At 43.2% G+C, this 15497-nt stretch overlaps 1 protein-coding gene across 1 annotated transcript in view; it reads left to right on the top strand.

The window, feature by feature from the left end:
- ANO2 (anoctamin 2) overlaps positions 1-15497 on the top strand; it is a 123940-nt gene that overhangs the window by 25361 nt on the left and 83082 nt on the right. Inside the window, exons 5-9 of the mRNA XM_088142953.1 lie at positions 936-1034; positions 5489-5640; positions 6954-7008; positions 9539-9590; positions 14511-14566. Coding sequence (XP_087999079.1) covers positions 936-1034; positions 5489-5640; positions 6954-7008; positions 9539-9590; positions 14511-14566 — 414 coding nt within the window. The remainder of the gene's footprint in view (positions 1-935; positions 1035-5488; positions 5641-6953; positions 7009-9538; positions 9591-14510; positions 14567-15497) is intronic.

The raw sequence follows: 15497 nt of genomic DNA, 5'->3' as shown, positions 1-15497 counted from the left end.
TGCCCATCTTGTTAAACGACTCTGGGTGGTTTACAAAACAATTAAAAACAATTAAAATTACAATATTACAATAATAAATACAAAATAAAAAAATCCAAAGTAATTGGCGACCATTTTTTCAAGAATAGAGGAAGTATAGGAGGCATTGGACAATATTTCTGATTTATGATCATTTTTAATGTTCAGTTTATCATGAAGTACATAAGCCAATCCCCCTATTTATGCATTATTTCAACAAGACGTATGTTCAATATCATTTGAGAGGGAACTAAGCTTGCAGAAGTATGACTTCTCCAAGTAAATCATTCTGGATGAATGGAAATTGAACACAAGATGGATCTGCAAGGTGTTAAGCCTGGGACGGTGCTGAAATGTGTCTTCTAATTTCCCCCATTCTGCCCAAAAATTGTTTTTCAGGATTTGGGGGTGGTGTTGGTGGTGTTTTTTTTCATTGTATATTGATCAAGGTTATGGTGGAGTTTCTCTCTCAGTTGGATATGGAAAATGTCCCATTTCTCCCAGACCTTCAAGTGACTGGCAGGAAACCTGGTGTCCAGGTTGCAAATCTCTTACGTCTCTGTGTTTTTCTCTGTCAAATACTTTTTACTCACCTCTTAACTAAGCTCTCTAACTCTCTCTGTTACAATGTTCAGTTAAATGACAGGGCTGGATCCAGATAAAGATCTCAGTCTGAGGTAGGTAGAGATAATTATGGGCCCTCTCTTTATCTGATTTTGAGGAGTCACTCCTTACAAACCTTGGCAATGATGGAACCAGAACACCCTGGAAAAAAACTGGCTATTCCATCATTTCAAATCTGTTCCCTAAAGCAGTTAAAGTGATTTCTGCATACCTCTCAGAAGCATAGAACATTTTATGTAGAGCTTTCTTCTTCGATCGCTTTCATTAAAATATATATGTCTTTAATCTTTTAGAACAAGAGTCAAGGATTAATTTTCGTCCGAATACATGCACCATGGAATGTACTGAGCCGAGAAGCAGAGATTCTGAAAATCAAAATGCCCACTAAAAGAGTAAGTATGATTCAGTTCCATTTTTATCGTTGTTGAATGTTAAAAAAGGGGGGTGCCAATGGCGGGGGTGTCTACAGGGTGTGGTCACAAAAGTCAAGCTGGCGGCCATCACAGTGTGATCAAAACTCCACTCGCACATAAAAAGCAGGTGCAACTTTGATCATACCTTTGTGGCTTCCATCTTGACTTTTTTGAGCATAACTTGCAGACACCCTCGGGCAGTGGAAAGAAAAGACGTGTCATCTAACCACACTTTTGGAGGAAAATAGTTGGGAAAGGAGATGTTTTGGGTAGATTCCAACAGCTTTCCTTTGTATTCACCTAAGTTGTGCTTTAATGGCTTTACTCTCAAGCCATTCCAATTTTATTAGGAAATTCATTTGGGGCACATTTTAGTGGCTGGTTATGTAGCATAATGCTAGTTTGTCCCTCAGATTACTTCCATCTGACCCCGGCTCTGGCACAAAAACACCTTGTTCCCGTCAGGAGGGCAGAAGAGCTGTTTTACTCACTCCTGGCACACTTTTAAGTAAAATGGGATCAGTCAGTTCTGTAAATGGGGTAGAGGTAAATTAGGAGAGTGATATTTTGAAGTCCAGCCTGTGCTATTTAAGGCTGAATCCAACCAAGTGGAGCTAAGTCATAATGACTAAAAGTATATTTTACTGGCTTAAGCTGGAATGTTAGTTGGTGTTTAATTTCATTTAGTGTGCAGAAGGAAAATTTGGCTTGAGTGTTTGTGGGATTGTCTTGAAAAACCGACCAAGACTAGACTGCAGTCAGTCAAGCGGATTCTTTGGCTGATGAAACTTCTGTGGCTGATGGTCCATTCTAAGCAGTTCAGAGTTCTGGTGCTCCACTCTGAAGAACTACAGGGGTTTTGACTTCAGCTGGCAAGGAGCGTTCCCTCCAGCTTAGCAATGTTCATGGGAGATCCTTCTCCATATTCCCTGGCCTTCTAAAAGTCAGGAAGATGGCTGACAGGAGAAAGCCTATTTGGTGGTGGAGTGAAGGCTGTTGAGAGATAAGCTTACAAGGTAACATGTTGTTTTTTTGAACTCAACTCTTTGTTGAGTTGTTGACTTTAAACAGTAAACCATAGACTATCCATAGCAAAGAACATAGAGATGGGTGTTGACAGGAGGGGCAAGGCAGAAGTCATGATGTCATCATGCACACAAGGTCACCAGCATCCTTGTGGCTTCTTCCACATATCTGTGAGCATGAGCAACATGGACTATGTCACAGGGATGGTCTTAGAATCAGGCCAGCCTCTTACACATGGCATCGTTGTGTGCTGTACAGGAGAGTAACAGAGTAACCACTGTGCCCATAAGACTTTTCCTTTTGTTACATGGAGAGTAGGCACTTACCACTGACCCTGACAATAAAATAGCACTATGGTTCGATTAGCAGGATGCAAGGGGTGTACATCATCTTGGATGGCAATTTCCAGTTACTGGCCAAGGTTTTTGGAAAAATAATCCACTAATCTTTTTCAATGGATCCTGTGATTTAAAGTTAAATGAATGAATGGGATATAGTACAAAAGACAACCCAATATATTTAATGGCTGGTTTTGACCTATAAGGCTTTTCAAGGCTTGGGGCCCAGTTACCTTCAGAACCATCTTCTCTATCCAGTTTAGGCCTGACCACTGAGATCTAGCAGGGAGAAATTGCTGCAAATCCCACACTTTTGGGAGGTTTTTTTTGGGGGGGGGGTGTAAGGCAAGGAGGTGCTACTTTTCTGTTGCAGCACCAACATTGTAGAAGAACCACCCTGAGGAGTCCAAGCTGACTCCCTGTTTGCTGGTTTTTTGAAAACAGCAAAGCTGTTTAAAGAGCCTTTCCCTGATTTGATTTGATTTGATGCTTACATCTTTTAATTTTCTTTGTATTCTTGTGTTGTTGTTGTTGGCTGGAGACTTCTGGAAATTGAAGTCCACACAACTTAAAATGGCCAACGTTGAGAAACACTGGTGTAAATGAGCCACTGAGGGTCATTTTATTGTAGTGGCAAAGCTATATGTTAAATAAATACATAAATAAATAAATGATATTCCGCTTCTGCCCTATTAAACTTTCCAATTCATCAGTAACTTCTTGGGGGCTCTTAGAACTTTACCCAAGGTTTTAAGGGCTGTGGACCTGTCCCTCTGAGCCATCAGGCACTAGAAGCCCGGTTCCTACAAAACTTTAGTGGCTTACAAAAACGTTTTAAGTTAAAAAATAAAAATATGAATGGTAGCAGAATAATCAGAGTGGGTGCCTGAATTAAAAATATTACCATGTGCTGTTGAACAAATGTCTTATTGAAGAATATAGTTCTAGAGAACACATCTGCTGTATAATCCTAGACCTCCAGCTTATTACCCCTCCAAGGGCCCACAAAGATAAATGTGCCTAGAAGAATTCTTACTGCAGTCCTGCTGTGGCTTTAAATTAGACCCTCTTAGCATAAACTTCTCAATTCATTGTCTTAGCGTACATCCATCTTAAGGACTTCTTTTGTCATGTTTATTTCTTAAACCTTATTAAGGTTTAAGAAAATGTCAGCTGGCTCAAGGGACCACTCTCACAGTGAGTCCAAGATGGAGGTAAATTCTGGAACTTGTAACCAAAGCTAAGCTAGATGCCCAAAAAGAAGCAAGATCAACCAAGGTCAGCCAGATGTTGCAAATAGCTTTATAGACTATTAAAATAAGACAAAGGCATCTCCTGATCTATCGGCCTAATGAGCTGTTGATTACTCAACATTCAAAGGCAAATTTCTAAAAAGTATAGAAGTAATTTCCAATATCTGCTGGTCATTGACAAAAGCAAAGATCGACTGACCGACTTTTCCAGGAAAATGTGTCAGTGCCGCAGCTTTCAATTTTAGATGCTAAGGAATATCAAATTGAAAATGATCTAAATGAGATAACATAGGTGGGAAACCATATATATAACAACTGACCTGCATGTTGAACAGATGTTGAATATACCTTTGGGTTGTATCTGGGGAGTCTGTGGTTGGACCGTCCATATTTATTAATGCAAAGTGATAGTCCTTTGATCTGGCAGTAAGTATAAAAATAATTCTTGTTGTAAAGTTCTGTAACAGAAATAAGTGTATTTATTTCTGTAGAGAAATAAATTTTCTGTATAAGAAATATCTAACCTACTTAGAAGATTAGCTGATTAATAGAGTCATGACATTTGTCTTTTGGAATTTCCCCTTGCATATCCTGCTCCGCTGGAAGCTTTTGCAAACGCAGTTCTCAGGCAAGAGTGTAAATCTTCCTCGTTTCTGAAGCCTGTGTTCCCATAGGACCCTTCATCCATTTCGCATGCTGTTTCACGAAGGAGCAAAACTGGGCACAGGTCTTTGAGAACCTTTTTTTTAATTAATCAACCACAAGAGAAAAAGATGAGAGCAGAACAACAAACAGAGATTTCTGAGCACATTCCATGGACAGACCTTTTGTCTGAAGCCCCCTCCACTGATCACCCCTCATGCCAGGCACCTTTTCCTCTAGTGTGTCCACAGGTTGACCAGTAAAAAGGAGCAGCAAAGAAAACCAGAGGGGGTGTAGCTTCAGCTGGAGGGGAATCTGGCAAAGCTCTTTTTTTAAAGAGGTTTAAAAGAGGAAAGGGTTTCCTCCGGCTTAAAAAGGGGAAAGGGCCAGCCGAGACCCCTTCAGAAGGGGACAGGCAGCCCAGGAAAAACTGGCCATGGAGGGCAGTGACCGGAAGGGAGGGGAGAGACTGATCCTACCACAGACCACCAAAACTAACTGGAGTGGAGGATTTGCCTGCAATGAAACGTGCAGCAGGGGAAGTGGACAGCAGTTCTCTTGGAAAATGTGACTTTTGATGAGTAGGAGGAAAAGACAGGTGGAAATTGCCTTCCCAATGGGGTAGAAAGGGGTAGCACACAATGTTATATGTCCCTGTCCCTAAGAGAAAGTGTTGGTGTCCCATACTTACATTGGGACAACCTGATTGTCTAAATCTTCCCTACCTTTTCATATCAAGTCAAACACAGCGGTTCCTCTTGTGTCAACCTCCATCCTTTGAAGGAGGAAGTTGTAGATCAGACAAGCCGGGAGTTTCCTGGGACAGCCATGCTCAGGGCAGCCTACTTCCCAACCGATCGATGTCATTAAAGTCCCCCACCTTCATGCTTCTTGGAAAGGTCTTCAGCTTGATTTTGAAAGACATTACCCACATCTCCATGGTTGAGGGGGCAGCAGCAGACACCAACCGTGCTTCTGCTTTTATTCGTTCCCTGCTTATTTTACCCCAGGTTTTATCTACAGCATTGCCAAGTTTATTCATCTGATTTCTGAGCAGGAATGCATCTGTTTAATATACACACCTTTCTACTGCCTCTGTGCCTTTTGAACAAATGAACTTAGTAACATTTTGGCAGTTATACACCTACCATGTATGCTGTTTTCATTTCTCTAGACTTATGAAATCAAAGAAGAAGGAGGAATTGTCAAGAAGCTGTCTTCGGTGTGGCAGAAATTTACAGAACCATTGCAGCCTAAAGTGCCAGAGCAAAACGCCACTAGAATGAAGAATTTATCCTACCCCTTTTCCAGAGAAAAAGTATATTTGTGAGTAATTGACAGGGTGTCTGATGGGATTGATAAGGAATTTTATCCAAATTACTTCTGCAGAAATGAGGTAGGTCCTAATCAAGCACGGCATAGAGCAGTGTTTTTCAACCTTGGCAACTTTAAAATGGGTAGACTTCAACTCCCAGAACTCCCCAGCCAGCCACTTATAGAGGGTTGCTTGGGTATCACAGAGGCAAAATGCTGATCACTTGATCAATTAAAGAACAGGAAACAGGATCAGCATCTTTTTCCATGCCATACAAGAAGCCCTTGCTCAGAGAAGAGAACTTTCTTTTCCTGAATCACCCTTCCAGAACCAGAAGAGTTGGGCTGAATGATCCCCAAACAAACTGAGTCAGATGGGGCTATTTCTGGAACCTTGGATCCAGCCCTTGAAGTCAGGCAATGTCTATACCACCATAGGTAAAAAAATAACAATAAGAAAGTAAAAATAAGCACCAGTAACTTAAACCTTCCCTTAAAAGGTAGCTGTAGAGAAGTTTGGTGCCTGGGGAGTCTCCTTGGGAGAGAATTCCTAAAACCGTTCTCCCCTGGCCATTGTCTCCCGAACCTTTGCATCTGCACACCAGGGGCAGATGATCGTCTTAACCGGGGCTCTAATGGGAGGAGGAAGGGCAGACAGACCTGACGAAGTTTATCTCTGGGCTTGGGAGATTTTTCCTTATCACTCCTATTTTGTACTGGGAATATCTGAACTTTTGATATTTCTTGGGTTATCACTTTATGAAAATGTAATGGGAGAAGACCTATGTTAGTCTATGGCAGCCAAAAATCAGAAGGAATCCGATTGCACCTTTGCACACTAACATATCTTACTAAAAGCTATAACAGACAAAATGCATTGCCCTCAAAAGATGCTACCAGTCTCCTCCTGATTTTTTTCCTTAATGAAAATACTTCTTGCATCTGAACATGTACCTTGTATTCTATTCAGAAGAAATTTGATTTCTTGGGATTTTAAAAACCACGGGTTCAAACATGTAAAGTAGAGTAACTGTAGTCATTTCAACCTTCACAATCCTTGGGAAGAGAAGGAATAATGAAGTGAGAACCTTTTATTACTTGAAGCTTGTCAGACAAAAATCCTACAAGTGATTTAGCAATGTTGTTTTATAGCACCATAATCTTCTACTTGTAAAATCTTTTGCCTTTTGTGCTTGAAGTAAGTCAGGTTTATTTGTAATATTAGAACCTGCGGCTTCTAAATGAAAGTAGTCTTAATTCTGTTCTGTATGGCATTACATGGCAACTTATGTCATGGGACTGATTTTTTCTTTTCACGTTCCAAGGTACAACATTCAAGATAAAGATACATTTTTTGACAATGGCACCCGCAGTCGAATTGTAAGTAGATCCAGAAGGCGGCTACGGTTGGATTATGGCTTTTCATCACCTTTTGCACTTTAGCAGATAACAGAAACAAAGAGGGCTACTATTTCAAAGTGCTGATTCAAGCGTAGAGGCTCAGCATTTCAGCTAAAATCCGTTCCTTTCCTTTCAAGTTACTGGAAAGCTCAGAAAAGGATTAAGAGTTGGAGAAACTGGGCAAAAATGCTAAACATCCTCTCTGCAGACTTGGCCCGCTGCTGTTCGGGGTGCGTTAATCCAGTTGAGGAGCCCCAGGGCAGGGAGCGATCGGGGCTCCCCTGGCGCGTAGCCAGCTGACAGGCAGGCCGCCCCAAATCGCACAGCTGGGCAGGAAGGGGGACCTGGCAACTGGAGATGGCCAGGGATGGCCCAGTGGGAAGCTCAGGGAGAGGGCCATCTTCCTCCACAAACAGTTTTCTGGAAAGGGGCCCCAAATTGAGGGCCTCAGAGGAGCAGGTGGTGGCCAGAGAATGCCCCAGAGCATAGCCGCCTGTTCATGCAGGCAGGTGAGCTCCAAGAGAACAGGCCCAGAAGCCTCCAAGCTCCCTCCCAACCCTATGAACTCCGCAGGTCAAGGGAGAAAGCCAAAGGGTTGCCATTATGTACTCTACGAAAGAGGACAGGGCTGTTTTAGATTTTATTTTACACTTCTGGAGGTGTAATGGTAGGCAGGAATGACCTTGGGAGGGAGGGGAAAGAGCCACAAGGGAATGGTCAGATAGGAGACAGCTGAGCCCACAGAAGGAACGGGGGCACAGCAAACGTCTCCGAGGGGACCCTCCCTAGTTTCTTGGACTATAAAGGCAAGGGGCGGGGGAGGACAGATGCACTTTCAGACTTGCAAGGTGCTGTTAATGTAGCCTTACAATAATGACAGAACTAGAACTTCTGAGTGTGCTTCTTGTCTGGACTATTTCGCAAGGCTGACAGGAGGCCTGACCACACAGGTAAGCAGAGGGTGGTTTCTCTGGCTGATATGTAGAGAATTGTATGGTTATTAAATGTTATGGGTGTGCAAAATGCTTCAACCTTGAAACAGCCTTTTTTGAGTGTTCTGAGCATGGACCAACTGCTGTGTGTACTTCCAGAGATTTGTTTCAAGCTTTGCAACAAGAGGAACCGTCCTGAGAGTGAAACAAAACCTGGCTGTTTTGCGTGTCACTGTTTTGTGTGTCCCGCCCATCCAAACCACCACAGGTGCCAGTTGTCCTGCGGCCTGGGACCTTTCCCTGGCTTTGCCCGGCGTAAGGCAGAGACCAAGAGTTTCCCTGCTGCTCTTGGTTTAGATGGACAGAAGAAGTGGGAGGAAAGCATTAATGGGAGGAGAAGTGCCCAGAAAGTTACTTCTGTAGTTGTTGCTTTTAAGTGGCAAGCTACAAAAGTAAAAAAAAAAAAGACATGTCTGTTGCTTGATTTTGATCATTCAGGGGCTGGTCCAAGGAGATGGAGGGGCAGCAGCTGTGCCCACGTTCCCCTGCCCCCTGTGGCCAGAACACTCAAAGCGCTTCAGAACCTGTCCTCCTGGCACCCTCAAGTTTCACGCTTGGTTCAGTGGAACACACTTAACTCAAAATGCTTCAATAGCATGTTTCAAATGGGACTGTTTCATACCTGAAACAAAACATGTGTTCTATTTTGTGCCCACCTCTATTAGCCTTGATCAAGTGTGTGTGCACAGCTGCGCATGGAGAGAATCTGGCCTTTGTAGCAGACTTGCTAAGATACGCAAATGAGGCCATAGTCCATCAGCATTTATACCAACGTCCTCCTTCATAGAGACGGGGGACGCGGGTTTGAGGCTATATTTCCTGGGATGTGAGTTTTCTATAGAATTTTCAATCGGCCAGGAAGACTAGGCCAGAAAGGGCACCGTAGAGACACAAAGATGTGTGCAATGCTTACAGAATCCATAATGAAATCATGGAAAATGAACACAAAGTTGACAAGGCTTCCAATCTTCAGAGCTGTCTTCTCTGGCGGCAAAGGAAGGAGCCAGCGAAGGGTTTAAGACTTTCCGCCCTGGGCCCTTCTGCGGGGCTATATTGCTCCAAAGCAAAACGTCAGGACGGAACATCTCTTCAGCTTCATTGTATGCTGAAAATAATGTCTCCTTCCATATTGTTCTCTGAGACACCAGGAAGTCATGCATCTTTATGGGCTGACATCCCCTTGGAGAGCTATAAAAGTGTGCTACCTTTTGCAGCAAAGATTTTGCAGAAACAGTAGAACAAGTAGGTCCTCCTACCCTTGAAAGGTTTTCAAATTTTGTCTTGTATATTCTTCTTTATTTTTATACCCATTATTACTGTTGTGAAAACGCAATAAATGAATAACTCTATGAATCCAGCCACAGCCTTCTGGCAAAGGGTGGTCAGAATTTGGGTTATAGTAGGGTTTTTTTCTTTTTTCTTTTAAATGTACATTGATTGATTGGCTTCTGCTAATTTTCGAGAATCATCTGTAAGTGAATTCTGTTTTCTTTTTCTTTTCTTTTTTCCAAATATAGGTACATGAAATTTTGAAGCGCACATATAGTTCAAAAGCCAAAAATAGCATGGGTAAGGAAAAGTTTGAATTTTAAATATATTATTTTGGAAGCTGTTTTTCAATATGTTTGAACAGTCACGTTGAACATTTCAGCTTTTTGCAAAGTAGAGCCACCTGGTTCGCTGTTCATATATAAGGACAGGTAGATTTCTCAGTCTGACTTTCTTCTACAAATTACATTTTAAAATCTCAGGCAACATAATTAATCTCAAACCAGAGAGGGATGAATTGCTCCTGCCTGCCACAAAACTATTAAAAAAGATGGAGAAGCTGTCAAAGAACAAAAAAAGTTGGTGGCAACAGCACATGTTACTGCACCACCATTCTTTCTTCCTTGCTATTTTTTGTTTCTTGTTTTTTATCGATACCTTTGGTTTTGGAGTTTTATTTTGGCTATTCTGAGGTCTGGGGTATGAAGGTTGTGGAACAAAAATTTAATTGTTTAAGAATTTTTCACTTTCTCCTATGATGGAGGTTTTATTATTTTTGTTTTATTTTTCTTACATTGGATGTTTTTAAGGTAATTTATTTTGTTATAAGCCATCAGGAGTCAGAATGATTTGACAGCATGCAAATTTAGTTATTTATTTAGTTATTTATAATGAATAAACAAACATGGTGGGAATTCAGATGCAGGCAAAGCCTTCAAAAGTAAGTAGAAGATGATGTCAGCTTCACTTTGTGGTTTTAATCTCTCTTTCTTTCTATTCCAGTTATGAAAAAAATCAATTTTTGGTTATGTCTTCCAAATAAATAAAAAGATTAATCATTCCTCCTGACAAATGTTATACCATGTCTGTTTCTATTAACATTAACTTGGCTCCAGAACCCACATTACTTTTGCAAGCAACAGCTAAGTCAGAAATTGAAGCCCTGGGAGAGTTCAGAGGATCAGAACTTCACTGTATCTGTGCTTCCTCAGCTGATTAAATTAAATGCATCCCCGGTTGATGGATTGGCCAAGCCCTTAAATTTTGTCTTTGAGAAATCCCGGAGAACCAGTTTAAGTCCCAGACGATTGGAGGAAATGTCTCTCCCCAGTGGCTTTCTACCCATCCTGTCAGATCCAGCAGAAGAGGCATGCTCTGGGTCCCATCCATGAGAGTGCCATCTGCTGGGACCCAGGAAAAGGGCCCCGTGGCGCCCATCCTCTGCAACGTCACCCCCACCCCCACCCACCCTGGCGACCAGATTTGCCTGGACCCTAGTGGCCTCCTGCAAGAATTTAAAACTTGGCCCTGCCATCTAGCCTGGGGCCCTGGCAGTATGGTCAGCCCATTTCATGGGACGTTATGAATGTTCTTGGCAGCTATTTTTATGCTATTGATGTTGTTTTTGAACGTTGGCTATTTTATCCTGCTTTTATCTTGTTTTCATTGTTAACCGCCCAGAGACATATATATGAGATGGGGAGCCATATAAATGTGTTAAATAAATAAATACATCTGGGAAATACAGACCGATCTGTCCCTAATGCCCAGCAAGATTCTGGAGTGGGTCATTCAAGAGACTGATCTGTAGCCAGTTCAGAAACAGTGCTGTCATTAGCGGTAATCAGCATGGATTTGTTCAGAATCAGCCTTACGGGGCTCCCTTTATCTCAGTTTTGGATCCTCAAATTGGGCAGGATAGCTAAGTCCCTACAAGACAGAAACGAAACTCAAAATTATCTCGATGGGTGAAAGACGTGGGTGGAAAGTAGCAGAATGACAGTTAATAGAGAGAACCACAAACTAACTTACTGAGGAAACAAAAATCAGATGCCACAGGCATAGGGCGGGGAACGCCTGGCATGTGAAAATTATGGGGGAATCGTAGTGGAATGTGAAGGAAGGTGAGCCACCAACATCGTGTAGCTGCAGAAAAAGCATGCAAAAATATAATTTCCAATGTATGGGAAACAATTATTCCACTTTACTCCGCTTTCATCAGGCCGGAGTCCTGGGTCCAGTCCTGGGCCTCCGCTTTAAGATGGATTCAGAGCAACTGGGCCAGATTCAGAGAAGGGCAACATGGGCGATCGGGGTCTAGAAGAGGAGCTGGAAACGTTTAGCCCTGGGAAAAAAGCCCTGAAAGGGGATATCACAGCTCTTGTCAAATGCCTGAAAGAACATCACAGAGATGAATTTCAAGGCTTGGTCTCTCTCATTTCAGAGTTCAGGGCACAGCATAAGGGGCTTAAGTTACAGGAAAGCCGATTCTGGGTGAATATTAGGAGAAACCTCCCAATTTTAAAAAAAAAAGTTTGGCAAGGAAACCAATGTACAGAGAGGCAGTGGGCTCCCCTCAATTTGGTGTGTTCACGCGCAGGCTCGGCAGCAGATGCGTCTTTGGTTGCTTTCATTTGGACTCCCACCCTGAGCAGAGGGTGGCCCTTGGTGGCCTCAGTGGCCCCTTCAACCCTAAGGTCCCAGGATTTGGGGTCTATTCCAGAGAATTTGTAGCCTGCTTTCCTGAATGATTAAGGCAGAGGAATGGAGAGAAGCGGTGCTCCCTTGCTAGTTCTCACAAAGGTTTCACCGGCTGTTGATCCTTTTGAACACAGCCACCTTGCCGATTCTGTGCCTGGGACGAGTTTCAAGACTGCTGCATTTGGACAGCTCTGTTTTTAACTAGGAGGCTGATTTCAGAACGTAATTTTGCAGGACTTCAGCTCTGCGTTTTGGAATTTGGTTTCTGGGGTGCCACGGGATTCCGTTTTGTTTTTTGACGTCTCCTACACCCAAACATTGGGGGAAATGAAATGACTCGGAGATTTGGAGAGCTCACTAGTGTTTTCTTCCTGCTGAGCTCCTGGTGCTTTGGGGACTGCTGAGGGTGGCCATAATGGGGCTTAATCACGACTGCAGGTCTGAGGTTGAGCTGCTCTCTCTCTGAAGGACCAGACAGCCAGGGTGCTCTCTGGATCCAAATCTTATATTTATAAAAATCACCTTTAGCCTTCTGGCTTGGAGACAGCTGAAAAGCTTCAGCTGGCGGAGGGCGAAAGGGGTTGACTCCTCATTGGTGCCTGACTGCCTCACACTGCAGTTCTGGGCCAGCTGCTTTTGTTGTCCGGGCCCCGTGTGCGAAAGTGGAGGCGTTTCTTCCCAGCCGAAACGAAGCAACTGTTGAAAGGGAGAAGCCGCTCATGGCGAGGAGGGCTCCAGAAAATGTGCTCAGACCCCCTGATGGGCAGACGTTTTCTAGAGTTCTCCTCCCCAGGAGGCAGAAGTGACGGCTGCAGCTTCTCCTGCTCCCCTTTTCTTTCAGCTCCTGCCTCCTGCCTGCATCTCAGCTCGGCCCCATCCCTTCTTCCTTCGGTTCCGGGGGCAGCTCCCCCTGCTTCCAACCCCATTTCCATCCCATTGTTTTTCTTCTGGGGGGCTCCTTCTAGTGGGTGGCTTTGATGAACGTCTGAGACGGAAGGGTTTGGGTGCCTACCAACTAACTGATGGGAGAATATTTTTTAAATGAGTGTGTTATTTGACAGGTAATTAACGCTAATCAGTTATTATTCAATTAATATTATTTTTCTGACCTTGACCTTTTGGGGAAGGAGGCCCCTGGCCAGAGTGGGCAATCATTTATTGAGGGTGCTGGGAGAGAAATGCTAAGAATTGGTCTTGGCTGGAACTGACCACCTTTGCTTGATTGACTGGTGACTTTGGGCACTGCACAGGATTTTGGGGGGGGGGGGTCTATTTTCCTTTTTCAGAGGGATCCTTTTCCTCTTGTTGTTGGCACAGTCTTTGAAAACTGAGGACCCCGCAGGTTCAGCTTGCCATGGCTCCTAAGAATTATTATTCAGGGGCAGCCTTGTGTGTTTTGAAAGCAGTGAGGCGCCCACTAGGGAGACCTGCAGGGCTGATCCGGCACAGAGAAGGAGCAGCAGAACTGGGGGTCACCTTCCGTGTTGTGTGCTGCACCAGCAGACGCTGAATAAGGCCTGTCAGAAGGAATATGCCCTGAAAACGTCACGTAGCCTAGACAGCCGTGCAGCCAGCCGCCCCTTCCGGAAGTCCCCCCCCAAAAAAATGTTTTTGTGCCCACCACGTCCCTCTGTGCCCCTGCATCCCTTCTTCATCTTGGTCAAGATGACTTTTTCCTCCTCCTAGACAGAAAAAAAAAGTAACCCCAGAAATCCGACACATAAACCATCTGAAAGGCCAGCCTAGTTCAGGCTAGAGGATGGGACCTTTGCTTTATTTCCCTGGCTTTATTTATTGAATAATTTAAGTTAGGACTCCCGTATTATAGTGTACCAGCCTGGCTCTTTCACCAAAGAAGGCTAGCAAGGGTGTAAGGATGCTTGGCTGATGGCGTCATCCCTGGCTCCAGAGACCAGCGTTCCTCAAACCTTGAAAAATTGCCCAAAATGGAATCATTAGGTGGATCAAGAACGCACTCCCTGAATGACAGCAATGTGGCTTGGATTTTTATGGGTAATATTGAGCATTATATTTTATTAACCCTCCCTTTGATGAAATGGTAATTAAAAAATCCTTTCTCCTCTCATAAAAAAGGACCACATCTCGAAGCACGTATTCAGTAAATACTTGGTGCCTGCAACAGTTTTTAAGATATGGTGCTTTTTTATTAGCAGCACAACTTCCAGTAGCATTAGTAAATCTTATGAAAATGAAGAGATGAAGATATAATTGTAGGTAAAGAGCATCTTGAATATTTGCAAAATTCAACCAGCTGAATTTCAAGTCTGGATTCTAAAATTCAAATTTTGGCTAAAATTTAACATTACATTTTCAGCTACAAATTCTGATTTCCCTATCGCCCAGAGTTACAGTAATTTGGAAAATTAATTTCCGCTCTAAATTGAAGCTCCAGTAAACCCACAAATGCCTCTGTTCTGCTCCGAGGCAGGTTAGCATAAAAAAGAAAATTAAAGAGATATTGATACTGTTCTAACTTGTACCTTTTTTTTTTTTTTTTAGGTATTAACACATTAATAGCAAATAATGTTTATGAAACAGCTTATCCCCTACATGATGTAGGTATACACTTTTAATCCTAATTCTTATAAGAACTGAGTCCAGAATGAAAGTACTGTTGATATTTGTTTCACATTAAACTCAGCAGGATCCCGAATATTATTCTGGGGGAAAGGAAGTGGGTGTATTGGCTTCCAGGCACCTTCCCTTCCTGATTCCACTTTCAAGGACACAGAGCTTGCTGCTCCCTCAAATGTCCGTGTCCTGAAGATAAATATCTCAGTAAGAAGGATCTGATAGCAGAGAGTCTTCAGGCTCCCAAACTATCTGTCAGGGTTTACCCGCAGCACGAAGGTCTCCTTGCCTACTTCTCCAGGCTGAAAATATGGATGGTGGGGGCAGGATGGGAATCAAAAGCTGGTGTTTCTCAACACAGAGATGCCAGTTATGCCAACAACTGTCAGTCACCCAGCTTCAGGTCCAAAACATGCAGGGCAAATAGTTAATTAAAGCATGGGAGGGGCAGGAAAAAGAAGGGCTTGAATTAAATGTATAAAGAAGGAACTTACCTTCCTGTGGACAGGAAGGGCAGAGAAATATTGAAGTGGCTTCTTCCGAGTATGCAGTGAAGATTCTTCTTCAATCATGCTGTGAGTCTGAGCATGTTCAGCCCAGTTCTTGTCAGTGACCCTGACGGGTGGGACAAGTCTCTCTCCAGAAGTACGAACTCTAAAAAGTTAGTGGTCTGAAGCGTAGAAGCCAAAGAGAAGGTGGTCCGTAGGACAGGCAGGATTAGGCCTTGCCCCCACAATCAACCAGGATTACCCTGGATTGCCAGTGAGAAAGGAAACACATCGGTCTGTACCATCACACACACCACAGGTGTGGGAAGACACCACCTTTATATAGTGTGACCTGCTAAGGGCCTTAAGTACCCTCTACTGTAAAAGCATCAAAGTGTTGGGAGAAACTTAAGATTTGCCATCAAAT

Source organism: Python bivittatus, unplaced genomic scaffold (assembly GCF_059951505.1).
Source record: "Python bivittatus isolate LINGU-HERP-01145 unplaced genomic scaffold, Pbiv_v1 ctg000010_np1212, whole genome shotgun sequence".
NCBI classification, from domain to species: domain Eukaryota; kingdom Metazoa; phylum Chordata; class Lepidosauria; order Squamata; family Pythonidae; genus Python; species Python bivittatus.
The sequence above is the reverse complement of the archived record's forward strand: the minus strand, read 5'-3'. Positions and strand labels throughout refer to the sequence as shown.